Source organism: Cryptomeria japonica, chromosome 5 (assembly GCF_030272615.1).
Source record: "Cryptomeria japonica chromosome 5, Sugi_1.0, whole genome shotgun sequence".
Classification (NCBI taxonomy): Eukaryota; Viridiplantae; Streptophyta; class Pinopsida; order Cupressales; family Cupressaceae; genus Cryptomeria; species Cryptomeria japonica.
In genome coordinates this window covers 800,136,114-800,158,540 of record NC_081409.1, presented here as the reverse complement: position 1 = coordinate 800,158,540, position 22,427 = coordinate 800,136,114, and the positions used below count along the sequence as shown (strand labels likewise).

The 22,427-nt window shown below is 38.8% G+C and overlaps 1 protein-coding gene across 2 annotated transcripts in view; it reads right to left on the bottom strand.

Moving 5' to 3' along the window:
• Window positions 1-22,427, bottom strand: part of LOC131075593 (mitochondrial import inner membrane translocase subunit TIM50) — a 120,499-nt gene that overhangs the window by 21,398 nt on the left and 76,674 nt on the right. For both annotated transcript variants that reach the window (XM_058012447.2, XM_059221755.1), the window contains 2 exons: window positions 18,559-18,663; window positions 18,287-18,385 (listed from right to left, as the gene is read on the bottom strand). In XM_058012447.2, the coding sequence (XP_057868430.2) occupies window positions 18,287-18,385; window positions 18,559-18,663 (204 nt within the window). The remainder of the gene's footprint in view (window positions 1-18,286; window positions 18,386-18,558; window positions 18,664-22,427) is intronic.

Sequence of the window (22,427 nt, the reverse complement as noted above, 5' to 3'; positions counted from 1 at the left end):
GGGAAAATACAAGTTTGTACTTCTAATTGGATCCTAGAGACTCATTTTCAAGTGTTTTCAAGTGCATTTTGAACCAATTTCGGGTTTTGGAAGGCTGACTGCAAGTGCAAGTATAGGGAAAATCTTTTACACAACCACTTGTAATTGGGTCTTGAAGATCCGACTACAAGTGTTCTTTATTTGCAAAGAGGGAACATTTCAAACTTGCTTATGAATGAAAGAAATTTGCAGCCGCCATGTGGAGATCCGACCATGGAGGGAAGGGCATTAAAATCAAACTCAAATCTGCAAAAACATGGCAATGATAGAGCAAAAATGGGGGATTCAATAAAGTTGCAGACCTTGCCAAGTGTTCTTCATGCCAAAAATCTCTCCAATAGGGGTACATATGAGCAAGAGCAAGTTAAAAATCCACAAAAACACTTGCAAAACTAATTTCGAGTTTGGGGAGACTCGTTACAAGTTTAAAATAACTTGTAATACTTTACTTCAAGCAAATCAGGTCTTTTGTGACGCATTACAGGTTTACTTTTTACAAATAACTTGTAATAGGGCTTTTAAAATCACTTCACAAATTTCAAATATGACTTAAAGCCAATTTCGGGTTTTGGAAGTCACTTTACAAATTACTTTTTGACTTAAAGCCAATTTCGGTTTCTTGGAGACAAATACAAGTTGAAAGACTTGTAATTTCAATTACTTGCAATCACCTCTAAAAGACCCCCACTTGACTTGTAACTTGACATTTAAACAATGAACCCACTTGACATTTAAACCCGAAATTGCACAGAAAATGGCCAAAATGGAGGCCAAAACTGACCAAAACTTTCACAAAGATGGAAGATAAGCTTGTGATTGATTTACCATCAAGAAATGTAGACTTTCCACACTGGGAAGCATGCCCTAGAGCCTTAAAGTCACAAATTTTGTATAAAAATCTCCTACTTGCAGTGACTGCTCTAAAACCCGAAATTGCACAGAAAATTAGGAAAATGAAGGCCAAAACTCACCACAACTTGGACAACAATGGCAAAGACACCCCCTAATGATTTGACCCTATCAAATATGAGTTTTGCACCTCGTAAAACATGCTTTGGAGACAAAAACGACACATTAAAACCAAGATTTGGTAAGGGTTGTCAAATTTTTTAATTTTCAAAAATTGAGACAACTTGCATGGACTGCGGTACACCTTCCTACCTGCGGTGGCCATCTAGAGGATGCCCTAAACCATATTATTAAGATGTGAGTTAGACCTATGGTGGTTGTGTGGACGTGTTTTCTTGGTGTGTCTAAAGATCATTCATGAATATAGGCTGAAAGTAGACATGCGGTGATATTCCAACAATAAGGAGATTGATGAAATATGGAGGGACAACAAAGATACTGAGATGTATTCAGATTGTTAGGGTTTAGGCAGATACGAAGCAAATACGAATTAACAATCATATGCAAATTCGAATACACAAAATATGAAGAATCATACACAACACAAATAACACAAAGATTTAAAGTGGTTCACCCAAGATGGGCTACATCCATAGAACACAGTCGTCCAATCTTTTCTTATTATCCAATAAAAAGTACAACACCATTACAAAACCCTTTTCATTCCAGCCGCTTATAACCTACAAAGTCTACTTTTGTAGGGCTTTTCAAATGTAGGGTTTTCAAAAAAAAATTTCTTGTAGGATGCGCCCCCAAACCCCAGCGAGGATACATTACAAGTGTATAGTACTTGCATGATCAATCGCCACATACTAACACAGATTGAAGGCCATAAAATGGAACATGCTTTAGTGTAGGAGACAAATCACATCACACACAATAGAAGTTGTTGAACAGGCTATGGACATTCATCAAAGCGTAAAGAAGATGGAAGCATAGATAGAACATGTGAAAGATTTAACAAAATGTTCCAAAACAGTGCCATTTCAAGGATGAATTGTAATGATTGCTAGTAAACTTCGAATGAATATCCATTGAAAAGGTTTTAAAACTTTCAAGCCGAGACAATTGACATGTCAAGCTAAATTCCACAATCTTTGTTAACATCCTTTCCACCTGTATCAAATGGGAGGTTTGGAGCAGTTTATAAGCATCCATCGAAGTATATTAATTGAGAGCATGCAAAACGTGGAATTATAAACAAGGCAACCTCTCCCCTTCATGCCTGCAGAGTTGGCAATTAATTGTTTGACAAAATGTCTCAAAGATATCTCATCTCATTACATGCTATGATGGTGCTATGCAAATTGAATCAATTAAAAAAAATTAGCATTTTCTAAGCAAATGCAATTGGTAGGCATAAAGCCAAATGCTATCTCCCCTCATGCATGGTAAGCAAGCAAGAAAAGCTCTATCAAATGTTGTAATTACAACTACCAAAACAAACATGTTCGATAGGAAGATGCAAAGAAATGTGATCTTGTGGAGCAATGTGAATTTATAGTATGTGTATAAATTTGAAGGGGATGTAATCAAAGAACATGACATCCACTTTATGTTGTCCAAACACCCATTTCTAGAACCACTTAATAGTGTTGGTTCCTCGAATCTAAATATTCCAGAATGGTTTGGCCTCCAGTGTGTATGTGGATGTGAACTTATTAAGATTCGTGATTAGGATTTGTATTATTGTGACTTTAGTCAAAGTTAGAATTTTGACTCCTTTCTTGTATATGTTAGAACTTGTTCCAAAGTGTTGAAATAACTACCATGCTCTAACTTAGTTATGAACCCGAAAAAGGTAGTTATGAGAAAAAGTCTATAAATAGAAGATTCACGGCATTGTAAAGCGGGGTACTTTTATAGAGGGGAAACTCTACAGAATTTTGTAGAGAAACTATGTGAGAACTTTTTGTTGAGACATGGACCAGCTAGGACTCGAACCTAGGACCTTCCATGTGCTGCTGGAGTGCTCTACCACTGAGCTACTGGCCCCTCTTGGACCAGTCCATCGTCGGTCCGGGTGTGGCTTATTTCCAACACCATCACCCCCCTTAAGCCACACCTCTCATGTGCTTGGGGCTCCTAGCTTGGACCTGGCTCTGATACCATGTTGAGACATGGACCAGCTAGGACTCGAACCTAGGACCTTCCATGTGCTGCTGGAGTGCTCTACCACTGAGCTACTGGCCCCTCTTGGACCAGTCCATCGTCGGTCTGGGTGTGGCTTATTTCCAACACCAACACTTTTGATGTTCATACCTTTGTACTTAAGGGTTTTTGAGCTTGTATATTTTCAAAAGAATAATGAAGAATACGTTGAGTTCACATGTCTTGAATGTATTCATGAGTTATTACTAATTTCTCGTATGTTCAATTAGTAATCCCTTTATGTATTGGTGGAATCTATTGGTTTCCAGTTCAATGATCTATGTAATCGATTTGATGAAACATGCCATTTCCCGATATCTTGACTTGCATGTGCTAGTACAACCTGTCTCTTCGTATGCTGAGGTTTATTGTACTTATTTCATCATCATTAAATGACTAAGCCTATTTGGTAGTAACCCCTTTTACAATTGTTATCATTTATGGAATCCTACCTAGTATTCATATGTCTTTAGGTAGGGTTTATGTTATTCATTCTCTTTTAGTTTTATGTTTTCTCCTTTATGTACTTTTAGGTTAAAAGTACACAAAATCCTAAAAACCCCTATCATACAAGGGAGTTGCTCCTCTCAAATGCAAAGGAAGATTGTTACTCCATGATGGCCTCTCCAATTGTTGGAACAATTGTCATTGCTCTTTGGGCAAACAAGGTCAATTTTGGAGACAATCACTATGACAAATCTGTTTACCAACACCATGTTATATAAAACATGACATAAGTTGAAACAAAAGCATTCCTTTTCCAGTCCAATCTACCCATAGGCAAATAGTGAAATTAAGATCACTAATAAATTGTTTATCCCAATAATTCAAAAGCCTTTTAATGTTAAAGCTAGGGATTTGAAAGTACCATTCAATGGTCATATTAGTTGGCCTACAAGATAACTATGCAACATACAAACATCAAGTTAATATATGACCAATAAGCAACTATAATAATGCAGTAGCTTTTAGTGTTTAAATTGTTGAGCTTTGACAAATCCTGTAATTTGGGATCTATCAAGCTTGAGTCAAGTTTGAGTTTGTAAACTATGATCTCAGCAATGGATATGGTTCTCATCCTAATACAACTTTAATTTTAAAAATATTTTTCATAATGCATTCTACTGAGCACCATTTCTACGATCAATTTTTGGTATTGCAAACCACTTTGAAAATAAGTAGCCTAAAGTCATGCTTACCAATGAGGCTTTGTCTAGTGCGTTGGACAAGTGTCAACTTGCTTCCAAGAGGAAATTTTCAACAAAATCATTCATTCAAGCCAACACCAAGAAAGTTATTGAGAATGAGTTATTGACTGAAATGAAGGCCACAGTGGATGAGCTTGAAAGAGCAAAATATTAGGGGAATCGCTTCACGCACAAACTCTAAGATATTGTGCATATGATCAAAAATTCTAGAAATATGGAATTATTAGCAAAGAGAAAAATCTTAAGCAATATAGAGAGTGAACATATGCACTTCAGGCTGCAACAAACCAACCGGAACTTGGTGGAGCCACTTCCTTGATTCAAATGGAGCAGATGCACCTCCAAGGCTGTCATTTTCTCTTACTCCTTGATTAATGTCTCTCATTTTACTTCATTTCGTTCATCAGATGTGTCAGATAAAACTGTGACTTGATTTTGGAGAATAAATATTGAAGATTCTATGTAATGTTATCACAATAAATGCATTTGTAGGTAACTTCATTAAATTGTTGATTAATTGTCAGCTTAGGTAGTTATTTCAAATGGCATTTATAAATAATTAGGCCAACCATGTAAGGCAGTTCTTGCAAAATATTATCAAATAGAAGCAATAACATGCAAAAAAGAGCACAATGCTGTAAATAGCTAGAAATATGCTTGTATACTTCTAGTATAAATAACATTTCAGGATGATCTCTTCATTACAAAATCAATATAACCCCGAGAGTGACTTACAAGTTACAACCAATGTGGAATAAATCCACACTTTATATCGTTGGAAACAACAGTTTGGTAGCGGTGCTACTTCAGCCTCCTCAGAACATGCTTTTGCTGCCAAATCCTTTCACAAGGATAAAGGCAAATCCCAGTCATCCCAGTCCTTTCAGCAGAAGAGCTCTTCTCAGTCTCAGGATGGTTCCAAGAAAAAGAAGGTGCAATGCAATTACTGTCACAAATTTGGTCATATGATCAAAGATTGTCGTACCAGATTGGCTTCCGAGCAGCGGAAGCAAGGAGGGTCTTAGCCTAAAGCCAATGTTGCTGAGCACACAGAGCAGAAAGAGTCTGCCTTTTATGCCTTCATGGCTAAAAGACCTGCAGATCATGTGAAGTCTTCTGCCTGGTACATTGATTTTGGTGCTTCTCGTCATTTCACTCATAGGCGTGACTGGTTTGTTGAGTTCTCTCCCTACACTGATTCGGTTATTTTTGGAGGTGGTCAAGAGTACACTGTTGTCGGCAAGGGCAACGTTCAGATACAGTCTGGAGGGAGGAATCTCATATTCCTCAATGTGTACTATGTTCCTAGTATGGAACTGTTGTGACCATTTCACACATCGCCCCATTAAAATGGGGACCCCCTCTTTTTGCTCGTTTTTTGCTCGCCTTTCTCTCTGCTTTTTAGGGTTTTGGTTTAGTGTGTCAGTTGTCTGGACTAAGGTCAAGCCTTAGGGTTTCCGTTACTGTGATTTCAGGCCAGAGTCCAGTCCACCTTGAGAGCTTTTGAGCTTCCTCCCGTAGGATGCAATTTTGGAAATAAAGTGAATTCGCCAGAGGCCAAGCAGGCTGGTCTAGTTTCAGTCGAAATTTTGATGCAAAGTCCAAATTTGTCTAAGTGTTAATGATGAGATTTTGATTTTTGTCCGATTGAGTGATTTTGACCAAATTTTGAAAATTTTGATAATTGATCCCGGACATTGGAAATGACTTGTTTTTGCCTTGTGGGGTGATTGAAGTCCTGAAATCTTTATATTTTGACCTGTGGAAGCAAAATCGCTCCTGTCCCTCACTGAAGGACCGGAGCTTGTTTTTCAAAATTTTACTGTCTTTGCAGGATCAAGACGAATTTCGGATTGGAAGAGATAAAGGGAGGCATGTTCTTCCCGTTGAATATAATTTGAAGAAATTCGCAAACATGGAAATGTGCCAGGAACAAAAATCGCTCCTATCCCTCACTAAAGGACCGAAGCTTAAAACCTAAAATTACCTTGTCCTTGCAAGATCTCAACAATTTTGCGACTTGAGGAGAACCAAGGGGGTACATTTCATCAGTTGAATATAACTTGGAGGTGCAATCATGAGGAAAATTTGACCTAGAGGCAAAATCGCTCCTGTCCTTCAGTCAAGGACCAGGGCGAACTTTAATGGTAGCTCCTGTCCCTCTCCCAGGGACCAGAGCGAATTTCCTTATAAGGCAAAATGTGGGCGAGGATCAAGTAAGTTTTGAGTTTGAGGCAAGTAAAGGTGGCGTAACGGACCCATTGAAGATAATTTGAAGATTGCAAAATGCCAGGTGAACTCCATATTGTCCTAGGCGCTCCTGTCCCTCAGCCAGGGACCAGAGCGATTTCTTACTAAGGAGAATTTCTCGCTAAGTTCAAGCGAATTTCATGCCAAGGATGGATGAAAGGATGCACAACGAGTCCATTGAAGACAAATTTGGGAGTTAGCAAAACACAATTGAGCTTGTAAATGAAAGTTCGCTCCTGTCCCTCAGCCAAGGACCAGGGCGAAATGTTAGTTATGTTGCCTTTCTTTCAAGTTTAAGGTCACTCCAAGTCAGGGTACAAGGAAGCAATGATGTCTGGATCGCCTCGACAAAGAATGAAGTTACAAAGATCGCCAAAGATGAAGGATTTGCACTATATGCCCAAGTTCGCTCCTGTCCCTCTCCAAGGGACCAGAGCGAAATGTTTAAATGTGTCCAAATTTAAGTTGCCACTCACATTTCAAGTGTTCGAAAGGGAGTAAGGAACATCATTTTGCGCCTCAAAGACAATTGCAAGTCAATATGATGAAGGATTTACACGATATGCCTAAAGTTCGCTCCTGTCCCTCAGTCAGGGACCAGAGCGAAATCTCTATAAAGGCTTAAGTTTTGGATATTAATCACATTTCATGCGTTCAAGAAGGATCAAAGGACCTTATTTTTCATTGTGAAGGCGATGGCGAATTGATAGGAACAAGAACGAGCCCAAGACACAAAGGATCGCTCCTATCCTTCAGGCAAGGACCAGGGCGATTTTCTTTAAATCACTCTTTTTTCTTCAAAAATCGCGTCAAAGCAAGATTATGCAAGGTTGAAAATATCATTTGGAAGATGATGAACGAGAGGTTAAGGTTAAGAAATGACGAGTTTTGGCTAGAACACAGAGTTCGCTCCTGTCCCTCACCAAGGGACCAGGGCGAAAATCATTCAAACATCAAAGTGCCTTGTTAAGGACGAATAAAGTAAGCGTGGAATGGAAGGATGACGTAGATTGGTGATTGAAGAGACAAAGGTCAAGGAGAAAATGCAAGTTCGCCCCTGTTCCTCACCAAGGGACCAAGGCGATAATGATCACAAGGGGCATTCGTCTACAAAATCAAGTCAATCAAACACAAGATTCTTGTCGAAGATGTCAGTTTCAACGTGAAGAAGGTGATTTTGAACATAAAAGGCGAGAGATTCAAGACTAAAGTGCTAATTCGCTCCTGTCCCTCTCCCAGGGACTAGAGCGATGTGGTTTGTACCCTTACCTCTCCCAAATTTTGGCGCTAATACATTTTTTGAATTTTATTAAATGCTAAAAAATCGATAAATTTGAATATTCAATTAATAGCATTTAAAAAATAGCGCATGAGCATTTATTAATTATTTATTGCCTTTAAAATCGAATTAATTAAAAACGAAGGCATTAAATGAATTAATTATTATTTTAAATAAAAATTGGGGCGCTTGGATTTTATTTGTTTTTTTTTACAAAGTCGGCCCTTAATTTTATTTAAAATTTGTTTTTTAAATTGCTTTATTTACAAAGTCGGCCTATGGGGATTGATGAGGTAAGCGCCTATAAAGGGGAGAGGTGATATTGATTTTCAAATCATCATTTTATCATCTTTTCATATGCGATTTTGGAGAATAAAGGAGAAGTGCGAATTTCATTAAGGATACAAGGCGCGAACATCATCAAAAGGAGTGCAAGTTTGGTTGGAGTTGAGCGAACTTGCCAAGATCACGTCAAAGACCCCCCAAAGGTGGCGAAGTTGCTAAGGGGAATATTCGTTTGCAAGGAATCACGTTGAAATCTTCCAAACATCGATTTTTGCCTAGACGAATCTCTTTATTTTGCATTTTAGAGTTAGATCTCAAGTAAGGTATGGCGATGTAATCCTTTGTTTTAATTTTGAATTTTGATCGTCATAGCTTTAAATTTTGAATTTTGAAATTTTTGAATTTCAGTAGCTCAATCATATTTAGGAAATGATAACTCAAAGACTTATCATGAAGTTTCCTAAATTTCATCTCTAATCTATAGTTATACCTTGCAAAATCTAGTTACTTATTGTGAAATGTTGTGTAGGTGTTACAATGGCGACCCCGAAGGCGGGAGCATCCACCAGTCGTCCAGCTCTTATGAAGGAAGATCAAAAGACCGAAGAACTGGAGACCAAGATCGTGTCTAAGTGGAGCAACATTGGAGATACCAACTTGGGCAACTTCAGCACGAAGAAGTTTCGAGAGGCCCCTTACATTGGCAAGCCATCACCCGTCGCCAGGAGGATAATTGAAAGTGGCATCATTAAGGCAGCCGGCTTCCCTCCAACAGTACAGTGCCATGAGTTGATGATCGAATGTGCTCGTCATTATGATCCACAGTCCAGAACGATCGTATCCAATGAGGGAAACACTTTAGCTTATCTTTCAGAGGAAGCTATAAGTGAGGCTTTCCATCTTCCAGAGCACAGAGATATGGTTTACAAAAGCATAGAAGGAGCCAGGTCTATGTACGAAGATGATCCAGATGCTTGCCTAAGCATCATCAACAAGAACTGGTTACTTAAGAGTCATCCTCGCCTGAGCAAGATCCCGAACACACCACATAGGATCGATTTCCAGGAGGAATACAGAGATTTGATTACAATGCTCAACCGAGTCACAGGAGCCCCTCAAGCCTTCTACTTTGAGAAGTGGATGTTCTACTTCATCCAGGTGATAGTTCAGGGAAAAGGAACAATTCATTGGGCTAGGATGATTAGCCATTGCTTGGACGTACAGTTAAGGAGATTGAAGGCTACCAAATCCTTCCACATGAGTTCATACGTCATATATGCCTTGATCAAGAGCTTTGAGTACGCAGGACTACCTCACAGAGGAGTGATTGGAAGAGGACCCGGCGAGGTCAGAGTTTGTGATTCCTATGTTCACTTGCATCATGCGCCAGGAAGCAACTACAAGTTAGTTAATGATACCTTCATGATGAACATCACAAGGACGTTGCAAGGTGGGATTCACAATAGATTGTCTCAGGATGCACAAGAACTAGTAAAGAGGTACGGTGCTTGGTTTATCCAATTTCCGAAATTTACTTATATCAAAGTCCATGGATGTCCTTCACCTCCATACATGTTGTCGAGATATCCGACAGACAGAATAGGGTTACTTGAGGTAACAAGACAGTTGGCAGCTTATGCGAAGGCATTCAGACACAGACATGGAAATGGAGTTCCTGTACCTATCATCTTAGGCAATTCAGTTGAGGTATGTCCTAATGCTTTAGCCATGGATGACGCAGAGAAGGAGTTAGCTTTGTATTCATTTTCATTCTTTGCTTTGAGAGAGAGCTTTGATCCACATGGATATATAGAGGAGACGGTCGGTAGGAAATTTAAGCATGAGTTTCAGATAGAAGATTTTATGATGAATCTATTAGATGATCTTGAAGTGAAAAGAAAGATGCATTCTAGATTGCCTTTGGATTTCATCAGGAAATGCAAGATTTACAGAGTGGCCGACCAAGCTCAAGACAGTGGCAAACATCTCCAATCATGCTATGATCGAGATAGCAAAACAGTGAGGTTAGATTGGAATGAGCCCGAGGTTGTGGATCTAGATGCTTTGATGGCTCCAGTCTTGTCTTGTACTCGCAGATGGGTTGATGTGCAGCATCAGAAGTTGAGAGAGCAAGGCATAGCTATGACTTTCACCTTGGAGGAAAGACCAGCTGAGGGTGGAGCCAGTGTAAGCAAGGGCAATCCTAATCCCAGAAATACAAGTGAGGGCAACCTTCGAAGTGCAAGTGAAGGCAATCTCCATCCAAGAGGCTCAAAGAGGAAAGAAAGACCTGAGAAGAGAGAATCTTCCAAGAAGAAGCAAGAGGCCAACCGAGATCGTTCATCCGGCACATCTTCTCGACAAGAGAAGAGGACATCTGAGATAGAGGAATCCATGGAATCAATGGTACAAAATGATAAAGAAGGACAGGCACCTCGAAGGTCACCAGATGGATCTCTTCAAGACAATGAGTTGCATGAAGATAGGGAAGAGAATGAAGTAACATCTCCTCCCAGAGAAGAAGAATTGCTCAAGGAAATACAGGTTAAAGAGACAAGATCCGCCATCCCAGATTGGTTGAAGGAAAGATTAACGAAGGTAATTGTGATCGAGGACGAAGACAATGTAATTGATTTGGAGAGCCTTGTTGGACATTCCCAGGAAGTGACAGAGAAGAGAAAAGCTACCAAGATGTCCAAGATGATTAGAGATGAGACTGGATCCAGAATATTGCAGATAGCTACACCGGCCGTGGACAAGTATGAAGGTGAGATCCTTGCAGAAGAATATGATGTAGAGACATTTGAGCTTGGTCCACTCACAGCCGAGCAGACACTAGATGATGCCACCGATTCGTTTGAGGCATTGAAAGATAAGCTTAGGGAAGAAATGGAGAAAAATAGAAAGCTTGAGAGAGAAGTTGGTGCATGGAGAACATATTTCAGCCATCTCAATCAGCCTTTGGGACGTCAGGATCCAGCAAGATCACCCGTACAGGCACTTCCCCTTCAATCAATTAGTGAGGCAGAGAGATTCAGGAGTTTGGTCCAGCATATGAGCACTTGGATGGACAAATCCCATACAGTTGCCGTAGAATTTGCAACAAGGATGATGAAGACTATTCATAGGGCTATCCAGGTTCTTGAGATCATCCACAACTTGATGATAACAGTAGCTGCTTTTGCTCATACCAAAGAGGTTATCATTCCTGTCTTGCAAGTAATCAGACAAACATCGAGGAAGGTCTTAGCGCAGGAAAAGATCATGGATGGAGGACCTCACAGTTTACTTCGGTGGTCAACCTTACTCCAGATGAAGGAAGTTCTCTTCGAGGACATCAGTACTAGATGTAGCCATGTTGAGGAGGTTATCCACCCGATCCAGGACAGAGTATTTGAGGTACTACGTACCATTTTTGGCAGGAGGATCGAGATTGAGACAGATGTGGATTTGCAGGAATTGGAGGATAGAATCAAGGTTATCTTTTGCAAGGATGCAAATGTTATCACAAATGAGCAACGGGACCAGATGTTTGCTACCATGCTGCTAATTGAAAAGACTAAGGAACTTGAACCTGGTTGGGACGCTGCTCTTCTCCAGGCATTTGATCAGGTCATCCACTTGGAAGAGAGAATGAAGAATCTTCCCGAGATTCCAATTGCTGAGAACGAAGGAATCGTGTCTAGATTCATTGCATATGCTAAAAAGGAGCATTGGAAAGGGAATAAGATTCTAGATGAGAGATTGTTATAGATGACATGGCACCTTAATTGTCATTGGTTTATGTCTCCTAGATTTTCGTGCCAAATTTAATAATTGGCTATGCATTTAATGTTGTGCAATAAAAGGGGAACTTTTGTAATAAAACCCTAATTAGGGTTTAGGTGTCATAATCTTGGCCATTGATCCTCTTTCGATCTGGACCGTTCATTGTAATTGAGGATGCTATTTATACCCTCATTTCTTTCATTTTTGTAACTAGAAAATTAGAAGATCAGATTATTGATGTATTAGAGAGAGATTAAAGTTTAGAAGCAATTTACTTTTGTAGCTAGATTGAGCTTTGAGAAAGGAATTCAAACAATTGTTGTGCATGATGGCTTTGAGATCAATAAAGTATTGAAGTTATGGTATTTTGTTGCAACTCTCTTGGTTATCTTCATGGTTGTTCAATTTTCTTGAACCATTCTCAATCAAAGTAGTGTGTTAATTCGAAGGACAAAGTGTTGGACTTGACCTTTGGTAGGATTCGCTTTCCAAACCACTAGCTTCTTGCTGATTGTAGGAACGCCTTGTGTGGTCTATTGGAGATATTTGAATCGCTTAAACTTTCAATCGTTGTGGTATCTTGGATATGTACCTTCGTGGTAGTGTCCTTGATCTTTGATGTATTGGAAAATCATTCGTTACCTTAGAAGATCGCATCAATTTCAATTGAGTTGTTAATTTATGGCAATATTGAAGTTGGTAGAATCTCACCAAGTCTCGTCCACATTAAGTCAATCTTAGGGTTAGACTAGATTAGACCTCTTGCAAACCCTATCCTTTTGATTTTTTTTGAAAAGCTTGTTTAGTTTAGAAAAATCTTCGGCGACGTAAGGCCCCTTGATGACACAGCAATCACAACGACCACTGGTGCTTATCCACACGTAGAGACCCTACTAAAAAGAACATTGGAGTCATCCTAACTGATCCTTCTTGCGATATCTTCAGCAGTTAGCGACTTTATTCAAGAGAGGATAAGATGCCTTTGGGTATTTTATTCTGTGTATGATTGTGTACAAAATACACGTCAACAGGAACTTAACCTCCTTTTTGTCAGTCAGTTATTGCGGCATTCTCCTCAGCTGGATGTCATTTTCAGTACACATAAGTGCTCGATTGTTGATCATGCTTCTAGCACTACTGTAGCTGTTGGCATTGAGGATCATGGTCTATATAGACTTGTGGATACAGGTGATTCTCTTGAGCATGCCTTCGCAGCTAAATCTTCATCTATCAGCAATCTCTGGCATCAACGATATGGTCACCTGAACATTCATTATCTTGCACAGCTTGTTCAGGAAGACTTAGTACATGGTCTCCCTGATATTCAAACTCAGAATCATCGCGTTTGTGAAGCTTGCCAGGCTGGGAAACAGCACCGGACACCATTCAAGGATGGTGACTCATGGCAAGCCTCTAAGGTACCGCGGCTGGTCCACACTGATGTATGTGGTCCTATGAATACTACTTTTGTTACTGGGTGCAGGTATTTCTTGCTTTTTGTTGATGATTTTGGTCGTAAAATGTGGGTGTATTTCCTTAAGCACAAATAAATGTGTTTACTGTATTTTAGAAATTTAAGGCCTTAGTAGAAAAAGAGTCTAGTTCTTCTATTATTACTCTTAGGTCTAATAATGGGGGGGAGTTTTGTTCTTCTGCTTTCTCTACTTTCTGTGATACACATGGCATCAAAAGTCAATTAACCACACCATACACCCCTCAACAAAACGGTGTTGTAGAATGTCATAACCGCACCATTACAGAAATGGCTAGGTCTATGATGGAACATAGAAATGTTCCTAAGAAATATTGGGCAGAAGCAGTGTTCACAGCAGTCTATATTCTTAATAAGTCACCCACTCATGCTGTTAAAAATAAGACTCCTGAGGAAGCATGGTCTGGTCGCAAACCTAGGATCAGCCATTTGAAAGTTTTTGGCTCTTTAGCTTATGTGTGGATTCCTAATGCCAAGCGCACTAAGTTGGATTCCAAGTGTCAGAAGCTCATGTTTACAGGGTACAATGACAACCATAAGGCTTACCGACTGATTGATGTAGACTCTAATCGTCTTATCTTCAATCCTGATGTTGTCTTTGATGAAGAACGAGGACCATTTCAGCTTTCCTCGTCTCAGCAGCATTCTGAGGATCAGCCTTTGAAGGCTTCTGACTTAGGTATCTATCTTCCATTCGGTTCACCTGATGGGAGGGATGATGCAGATTTTGTATTTGATGATGCACTACCTGAGTTTCCTCCGGAAGATGCTCATCTTCTTCCTCCTCCTGATCCTGATCTGCTTCCTCTTCCAGTTATTCCTCCTGCTCCTGATGTTGGCACATCTACTCTTCGGCCTAAATGGTGGGCTAAGACCATCAGTGATCTTCATCCTGATGAGCTCATTGAGGGTAGAGCTTCTAGAAATAAGGGCAAACAGCAAAACACAGTTAATTTTTCTCTTATGGCTAACATCCACAGTATCTATGAGCCTCAAACATATGCAGAGGCCAAAGGGATTCCAAAGTGGGAACAGGCAATGGATGCTGAGTTCCAAAGTCTTCAGAAGAATCACACTTGGGTTCTTTCAGATCTTCCTCCAAGGAAGAACCCATTAGTTGTAAATGGGTATATAAGGTCAAGTATCATGCAGATGGTACCTTAGATAAATATAAGGCCAGATTAGTTGCTTGAGGATTCACACAGCGAGAAGGCATTGACTATGAGGAGACTTTTGCTCTTACTGCTAAGATGAGTACTATTCGTCTTCTTCTCACCATTGCAGCTCAGTATGGTTGGAAAGTCCATCAGATGGACGTGAAGAGTGCCTTCCTCAATGGTTAATTGCAGGAAGAAGTCTACATGACGCAGCCTTCTGGTTTCAAGGTTGCCGGTTTAGAACCGCAAGTGTGTAGACTCCGGAAAGCACTCTATGGACTTAAACAGGCTCCTCGAGCATGGTACATAAAAATTGATCAGTACTTGGTTGCTCATGGCTTTCAGCGTAGTCCTTCAGACAGTAATTTGTATATCAAACATTCTGGTAATGATATTCTCTTTCTTGTCGTCTATGTGGATGACTTGATCATTACTGGGAATTCAGCACATTTGATTTCAGAAATCAAACAGGATTTGTGCAGCACTTTTGATATGACAGATTTAGGATTTCTTCATTATTGTTTGGGTGTTGAGGTTTGGCAGACTGATAGCAGCATCTTCCTTTCTCAGTCTAAGTATGCCAAAAGCTTGCTTGACAGGTTTCGAATGCAGGATTGCAAACCTGCTTCCACACCTATGGAGACTGGTCTGAAATTGTTAGCCAAGTCTGATTCTCCTCTTGTAGATGAAACACAATTCAGGCAACTAGTGGGCAGTCTCATCTATCTCACTGCCACTAGACCTGACCTCGGTTTTGCAGTGAGCTACATCTCACACCTCATGACAGCCCCTAGGGCTGATCATTGGGTAGCAGCAAAGCGTGTCCTGCGCTATGTGAAAGGCACCTCGGATTGTGGACTTCTTTACACTAGGAGTGATGATCCTCGACTCAGTAAGTTCACAGATTCAGATTGGGCAGGCTCAGTTGATGACAGGAAATCAACCTCTGGATATGTGTTCAGTTTGGGATCTGGTGCAGTCACCTGGACTAGTAAGAAGCAGCAGGCAGTGGCTCTCTCTTCGACAGAAGCAGAGTATAGAGGAGTTGTTAAGGCAGCTTGTGAGGCAGTTTGGCTTCGCCGGATGCTTAGAGATATGCAAATATCTCAAGCAAGTCCGACTCCCTTGTTTTCGGACAATCAGGGAGATCTCAAACTTGCCAAGAATCTAGTCTTCCATGAAAGAACCAAACATATAGAGCTTCATTGTCACTACATTCGGTAGTTGGTTGAGGACGGATCCATTCAGTTGCTATATGTTCCTACCTCAAAGCAATCAACAGATATTTTCACCAAACCCCTCGGTCCAGATAAGTTTGTAAAATTCAGGGGGTCTATTGGTGTAGTTAATAGATTGAGCATTAAGGGACGGTATTAGAATAATACTTTATTATTTTATTATTAATGCTCAATATTGTAAACTTAGTGTAAATATCTTAATAAGATCTTGCTCGATCTTATTGGCAGTTTCTTTTTAGAAACTTGCCCTCTTGTAATTCTTTGTAATCCTATTTATTGAGCGTTTGCTCATTGTTAATAGACATTCAATTTTTTACCAATTACTTGAAAATAGAGACCCCCCAAATGGCTTTATGACACCCAAATTTGATGATGCTTCAAAAGGCGATTCAAGGTGAGCTAGTATGGGAGAGGTCATTCAAGATGCATGTGGTTCTTTTGTCCATGGAGGATTCATTCTCTTAGGTATACTATCAAGTACTCATACAAATTACATGGTTGAATGTGAAGCAGTTATTTAGGGTTTAGCACATGCGAAAGCTTTGGGGCTTAAAAAAATAGTGATTGAAATTATTGGTCAAAAGCAAGCTTCACAAAGGTAGAAGCCCGAATTGGAAACTAAATAGCCATTTAGACGAATCCATTAAAGTCAATAAAACCTACAATGCTATCATGTTTTCTCATTGTTTCAAACAAGTCAATAAGGCAGCCAATCCTTCTAGCCACTTGCAGCATTGACCAAGAACCACTCATAGCAACATATAGCTCTTTTCCAGATTCCAAGTCAAGTCTAGCAAATTTAGTTTATTAGGAACCTGCTTAAAATCCTACACCTTAAATATTCTCCCCATCAACCTTGCTCATTACTGCACCACCCTATGTATCATCCTATACCACCTTATCATCATACTGCACCCTGCTCATGTAATATGAACGCCACATATGTTGGCAAGCATTTTGTCTATCCCCTAAGATCTCTTTAACAAGCATCTCCTTATTTCAATTTTCCACAAGTTTAAATTCCCATGTTCTTATTTAATATCCGATAGGTAGAACTGGGCATAAACTGGGGATTTGGCAGATGTTGTGCCATGTATTTCCTTTCATGCCTTGCAGATGGCCAATGGCATGGAGGGCTTAGGCTCAGCTGGTTGTTGGTGCTCGTTCTTGTGACTAGTGAAATAGCTTGACATCATCCAATAACTACTTCACACGACCATTTCCCCATGGTAAGGTGTTTGATACAAAGCTCAATGCTACCTTTTATTGTGATGATGCCATGACTTTAGGGTTTATTAAGGCAGTTTTGGGTGAGATTAGTCTGGAGGAAGCAGATCCGTCAAGACAAATGTTGTTTATCATGAAGGATTTAGTCAATAAAATGATTAAAACTGTCCCTAAATAAACCCTTTGAATGTCACTCTTTTTCCTCTTCTTGAGGTCAATGTTTAATGGTTGGTGATGACCAAGCTCCACTAGAGGGACCTATGTTTGCCAAGCAAAGAAAATGTAATGGTTTATTGCGAGCCACAAGAGATTTGGGCATCCTGTCATGACCTCAGGAAGGAGGTGGAAAACCTTATGGTCACGAGGCATTCTGAAAGATTTTAATTCCCTCACAATGTTGCAGCTAACTTTTGCGAAATGATGCCTGCTAAGTTCTGTGAAGAGGTCTTTCATGGTGTCAAGTTCCCAGTATTAGGGGCTTCTTTCTCTAGTTCATTAGATGGCTGAACTCAGCAAGGTGTGACTGGATGGTTAGGGCCTGCATGCAAGTGATGTTGTGGCTTGTTGAGCTTCTACAAATAAAGGTAGGGGGAAATTGCTACAATTTCAACTGTTTAGATTTTTGTTAACTAGCCATAAAAATGTATTTTCAAATCTTGGCCCTGAGTGTTTAAGTTATTTGGTTTAGCAGTTATACCAGAAAGTGTGTTATTTCTATTATTAGTGAACTTTCAGAAGTAACCAAAATATTTGAGGAGGGCCACGACGGAAGCATCACTAATTAATCAAAAATATTTTTAAAAAAAAATCATCAACTCAACTTGTAAATTGCAACTATTGGTTCTACATATTGCATATATAATGTTAGGACAAAGTTGCTGATTTCTGCTAAGTCCTCCCTGTACTAGCAAGCCATTGTACTAACACTACCTATACAATAAAGCATTCTACTCTTATTTTCTCTGTATGTTGTTCATTGTTCATGGTAAGCAATTTCAATATATTTCTTTACTGCAACTATAGTGGAATAGAGGAACAAGCCCTCAACAAATGGAGGCAAGCTAGAAAACTTTTGACAAACAATATTGACAGCCAAACATTCATTACCCTTTTATATCTTCAGTAGGTCATAGGATTTATAAATTAAACTTAGAAGTATCTAGAAAAAACTGAGAAAATTGGACATCTGATGAAACTTTAGAGTTGAAGTTCTCTGAGAGAAATTTCTATTGAGGAGCCCATACTGCACATTAAGTTCTCACATCAATGTTAAAGTTACATACCCTGTAATGTTTGCCATTAACGTACTGGGTAGCATCCCTTGATAATCTGTATCTAACACAGCCTTTCTGATCAAGCCTTTCCATGATTGGATCAACATACTACTAGTATAGAAAGGCAATGAAAGAAAACTGTAAGTTTCGAATTGCAATATAGATTCTTAAATAAACGTTTTGAAAACAGAACCACTTGAGTTTGCTATATTAAGAGAAAAGGAAAATAAAACAAATTTACGCTTTCAAATGATAAGAAAGCAGATTGATATGAACATTACCATGTTTAATTGGTCAGAAAAAACCACAATTTCATAGAAATGAGCAAGATGCTCTAAAAATGCATCCACTCCAGGCCTTTTAAATGTTCTCCAACCTCTTTCTCGCTGCAGTACAAAAACAGGTACGGAGTCAGCATATATTACACCATTCAATAGGGAAAACATCTCATCATGTTGAAAAATGGATAACATGCTACACATTTCATGTTCCATTATATATAGCACTATAAAGATCTGATCACAGATGAAACTGATATACACAAGAACATGATCATCACTCAGATTCTCATGAAAACTTCCTCAGAATATATTTACATTGCTGCTGGGCCTCCTTTACAGAAAGACAATAACCCCTGTAAATGTAGTTGACGAAATGTACATATTTTGACAGTAACTCATGTCTAGGATGCACTCATCAGCTTCTAAACATTATATTAGAGTTATTCTAATCCAGTGGAGTCTCTTAATAATGCCATAAAATTGATGCATGTGTCATCAAAAAGAAAATATTTAAATAAAGCATTACCAAATAACTTATACAAGTGAAAAAAGACAACTATAAGGAAAGACAAGCAGTAAATTTACTGAGGAAGATGAACAATCATCCTCCATTCCTGACCTGTGAGGTGCTACTCTGGCTAGAATCAACTCTGATCAGTGTTCTTCATTGCTCTTGGTATTATTCATCCAAATTTCTCTTCAGAATCATTTTGATCACATTTGTTTTTAGGGGTCAATTTGGGAAAATATTGTATTTTCTTTACTTTCAATTTGTTTGTTTTTGTTTTAATTGTCTCTATGGGTTATGCGAGTACCAAAGACACTTAAATTCTGTGAGGTACCTATTTTAAATTGGTAATCAAAAAAGCTGTTTACATTTATTGTCTGTACTTGTGGATTGTGTTAACTAGTGGTGAGGTACCTCTTGGGTTATGTGGGTGCCTCACAGAATTTAAGTATCTTGGGTGTTAATGTTGATAAAGAATGGAAAGTTGAGAGGTTATTACAGAGGATATACCAGAAATCTCTGAAGTAGGTGCCAAAAAGTCGTATAAAGGCACCCTACATGCTGAAGTTGCCTGGGAAACAGCAACGAAAGCTAGATTTGAAGTCAGATTCGAGGATAAGACAGATAACTTAGAGTTTAAGAGTTCCCTAAAACACAGCAAAATAGCAAGGACCTTCTTTTGCTTAGGATACTCCATGTTGATCCTAACAGTGAAATGATTGAGGTAGTCAAAAGGGAAGAGATTAGATTAAGGAAGTTGTAAGTTTGCTGGCTTGGGAAGAATATTGATACTCTTCCCTCGAGAAACTTCTTTGATGATTGACTTGTCAATGAATGCACCAAGAAACTTGGAATTAACATTACATTCTGCAGAATGATACAAAAAGGGCTTTTGTAATATCTTTCAAAACCATTGCATGCAAAAGACAATTTCTCTGCAAAGAATTCTGGAATATTGGAAAGACCATTTTCAAAACTGTGCCCTTCTCTTCAGAGACATCAAATGAAAAAATCCTTACGATGGATGACCATTAAGAATGCTCAACCTCAAACGGGGACATCCTTGTCACAATTGCTTAACCCTCTAGGGAAGGTGTTACATATGGAAGAAACTAGAGCTACCCTTTTACATATGAATGTAAGAATACTGATTTTGATTAATAACAGAATGCAAGTTCAATAGAAAATCCAGGAAGGCCTAATGCTTGTTTCATCTATAAAAGAGATGGGCACCAAAAATAAGAGTGCCCAATAATTGTTAATATTTGGAAGGTTAACAAACCTACATTTGAAGCAAAAATTAATAGTAATAGTCAAGAAAGTCAACTAAAATCAGAAGAGATGCACACAAGGTACAATCTATGAAGCACTACCTCCAAGACCTTGACTCACGGATTAGCATACCTCAAAGACCCTAGCTTATGTAACCTTGCCTAAAGATGCATTAATGTTCAATTCATCTTATCTAATTAGTTCCTCACAAATAAGCCAGTTAGGAGTATAAAGAAAGAGCTTCACCCGACTAAATTGTCCCCCTAATTGGATCAATGTTATCCAAATCTACATATTTGATATCATAGAAAACCTCATAACACAACTTGAACATCTAATCATTTAAAAGATAAATGAAGATGAGAGAAATAAAAACTAACAATTTTTTGTCAAGGAAAGAGAAACTAAAATTGAACATGCAAAATATCTACAAGAGCTTTGCCCTTCCCAAGACTAACACAATTTAGAACCACACTACTCCCTGCTACAAAGATGGGCACATTCACCCTCAAACCAGTATGTGAGGCATGTGGGAAGAAGACATATAAGTAGCTTAACTCATCCTTTGCAGCTCATCATCACCATCCCATTCACATACAATATAAGGATCATTGACAAAACCTTATCATACCATTATTCTTCGATAACTGAGCATTTCTTTTGTGCCCCTCTTATAATGTCTGAAATCTTCTCCATAGCTCATAGCAATCTTGTCCCATCAATTAATAAGACGAATCCTCCAAGGCCTATTTAGGGCATCAAAACGAAAATTCTCACATTAGCCCCTATCGTCAAGAAACTAATTCAACAAATCTTTGTATAAGTATGAGTTCTCAACTGGTCCATGTCAGTGGCTTAAGGGCCTAAGATTTCCAGCCAGACTTTGTGCCTCATGCACATGCCTTATAAAAGAAAAGAAAAATGAAGATCTAGAAATGTATGGTAAAATGTCTTGCCTACCATTCAAAAAATTTCCAGTTTCAAGACCCAAAAGATCATGCAAAGATAATTGAGCGTTCATCTTCTGCCAAAGAATGTTCTAAATCAATCCAATCCAAATTTTAGTGACCAATCAGCTTGGAAAAAGTCTGAAGAAATAGAAAAAAATTTAGCACCTAGCATCCCAAATCCTCTAGACCACCATCATTATTGTCACCTTGCTCGTCATTGATTTCCCATGAAGAAAATTGCTAGAATATGTGAAAGCACTAGGTTACGAAAAATTGACATAAAATCCCAAGATGAAAAGGAAAGGGATGACAGTTATTTATTGATACAAAGGGATGAACGAAAGTAACTAGAAGACTCATACCTTGACCCTTGGTACTTGACATCCATATTGGAAACTTGACCCCATCTTGGATACCCATATAGTGACATCTTTACATGTTAGGAAACTTAATATAAAGTTTCATAGCATCTTTATATGTCTCCTACAAGTGTCCCCTAAGAATTGTGTAACCTCCAATAGAAATTTCCTAAATTGTCGGTCCCGGTTCAGAATCGGATTCTGGTTCGAGATTCAGGTTCGCAAATTCGTTCATTTTTTTGGGGGGGGTGGGTTCGGGTTCGCTTTGGGTTCGTCCATACAAAAACATATAAAAATAAAAAAATAAAAATATATACACATATGCAGCAGCAAATATATACAAATGGGATTTGACATCTAAATATAGATCAAGTTTTTAATATAAATCTATGCAAGCATTGAAATCATTTTCTATTGGATTCAACTCTTTGTCTTCTTGTGTCAACTCAACTCTAGGAAAGAATATAGGCTATGTAGGTACACAATTTTATTTGAGTAACTACCTTCTACTCCATTATTTTGTGTAGATTTGGTGGAATTGTGTGATGAACCCTTGCTGGTTCAATTCTTCAACCTGCTGTAATTTATTATTATTTTTTTGTGTTTTGATTATTAGAGATGGTCTTTCAGAAATAGACAGAAGTTGCAGAAGGGTTTCTTTAATTCTCAACACATATTGAAAGAATACATGAAATTAATCAGCTGAAACAATAAACTGGAGAATTTAGAAGCATACACGTAGGTCCTTAGCCAATTTATTGAATTAAAAGGATTCAATCA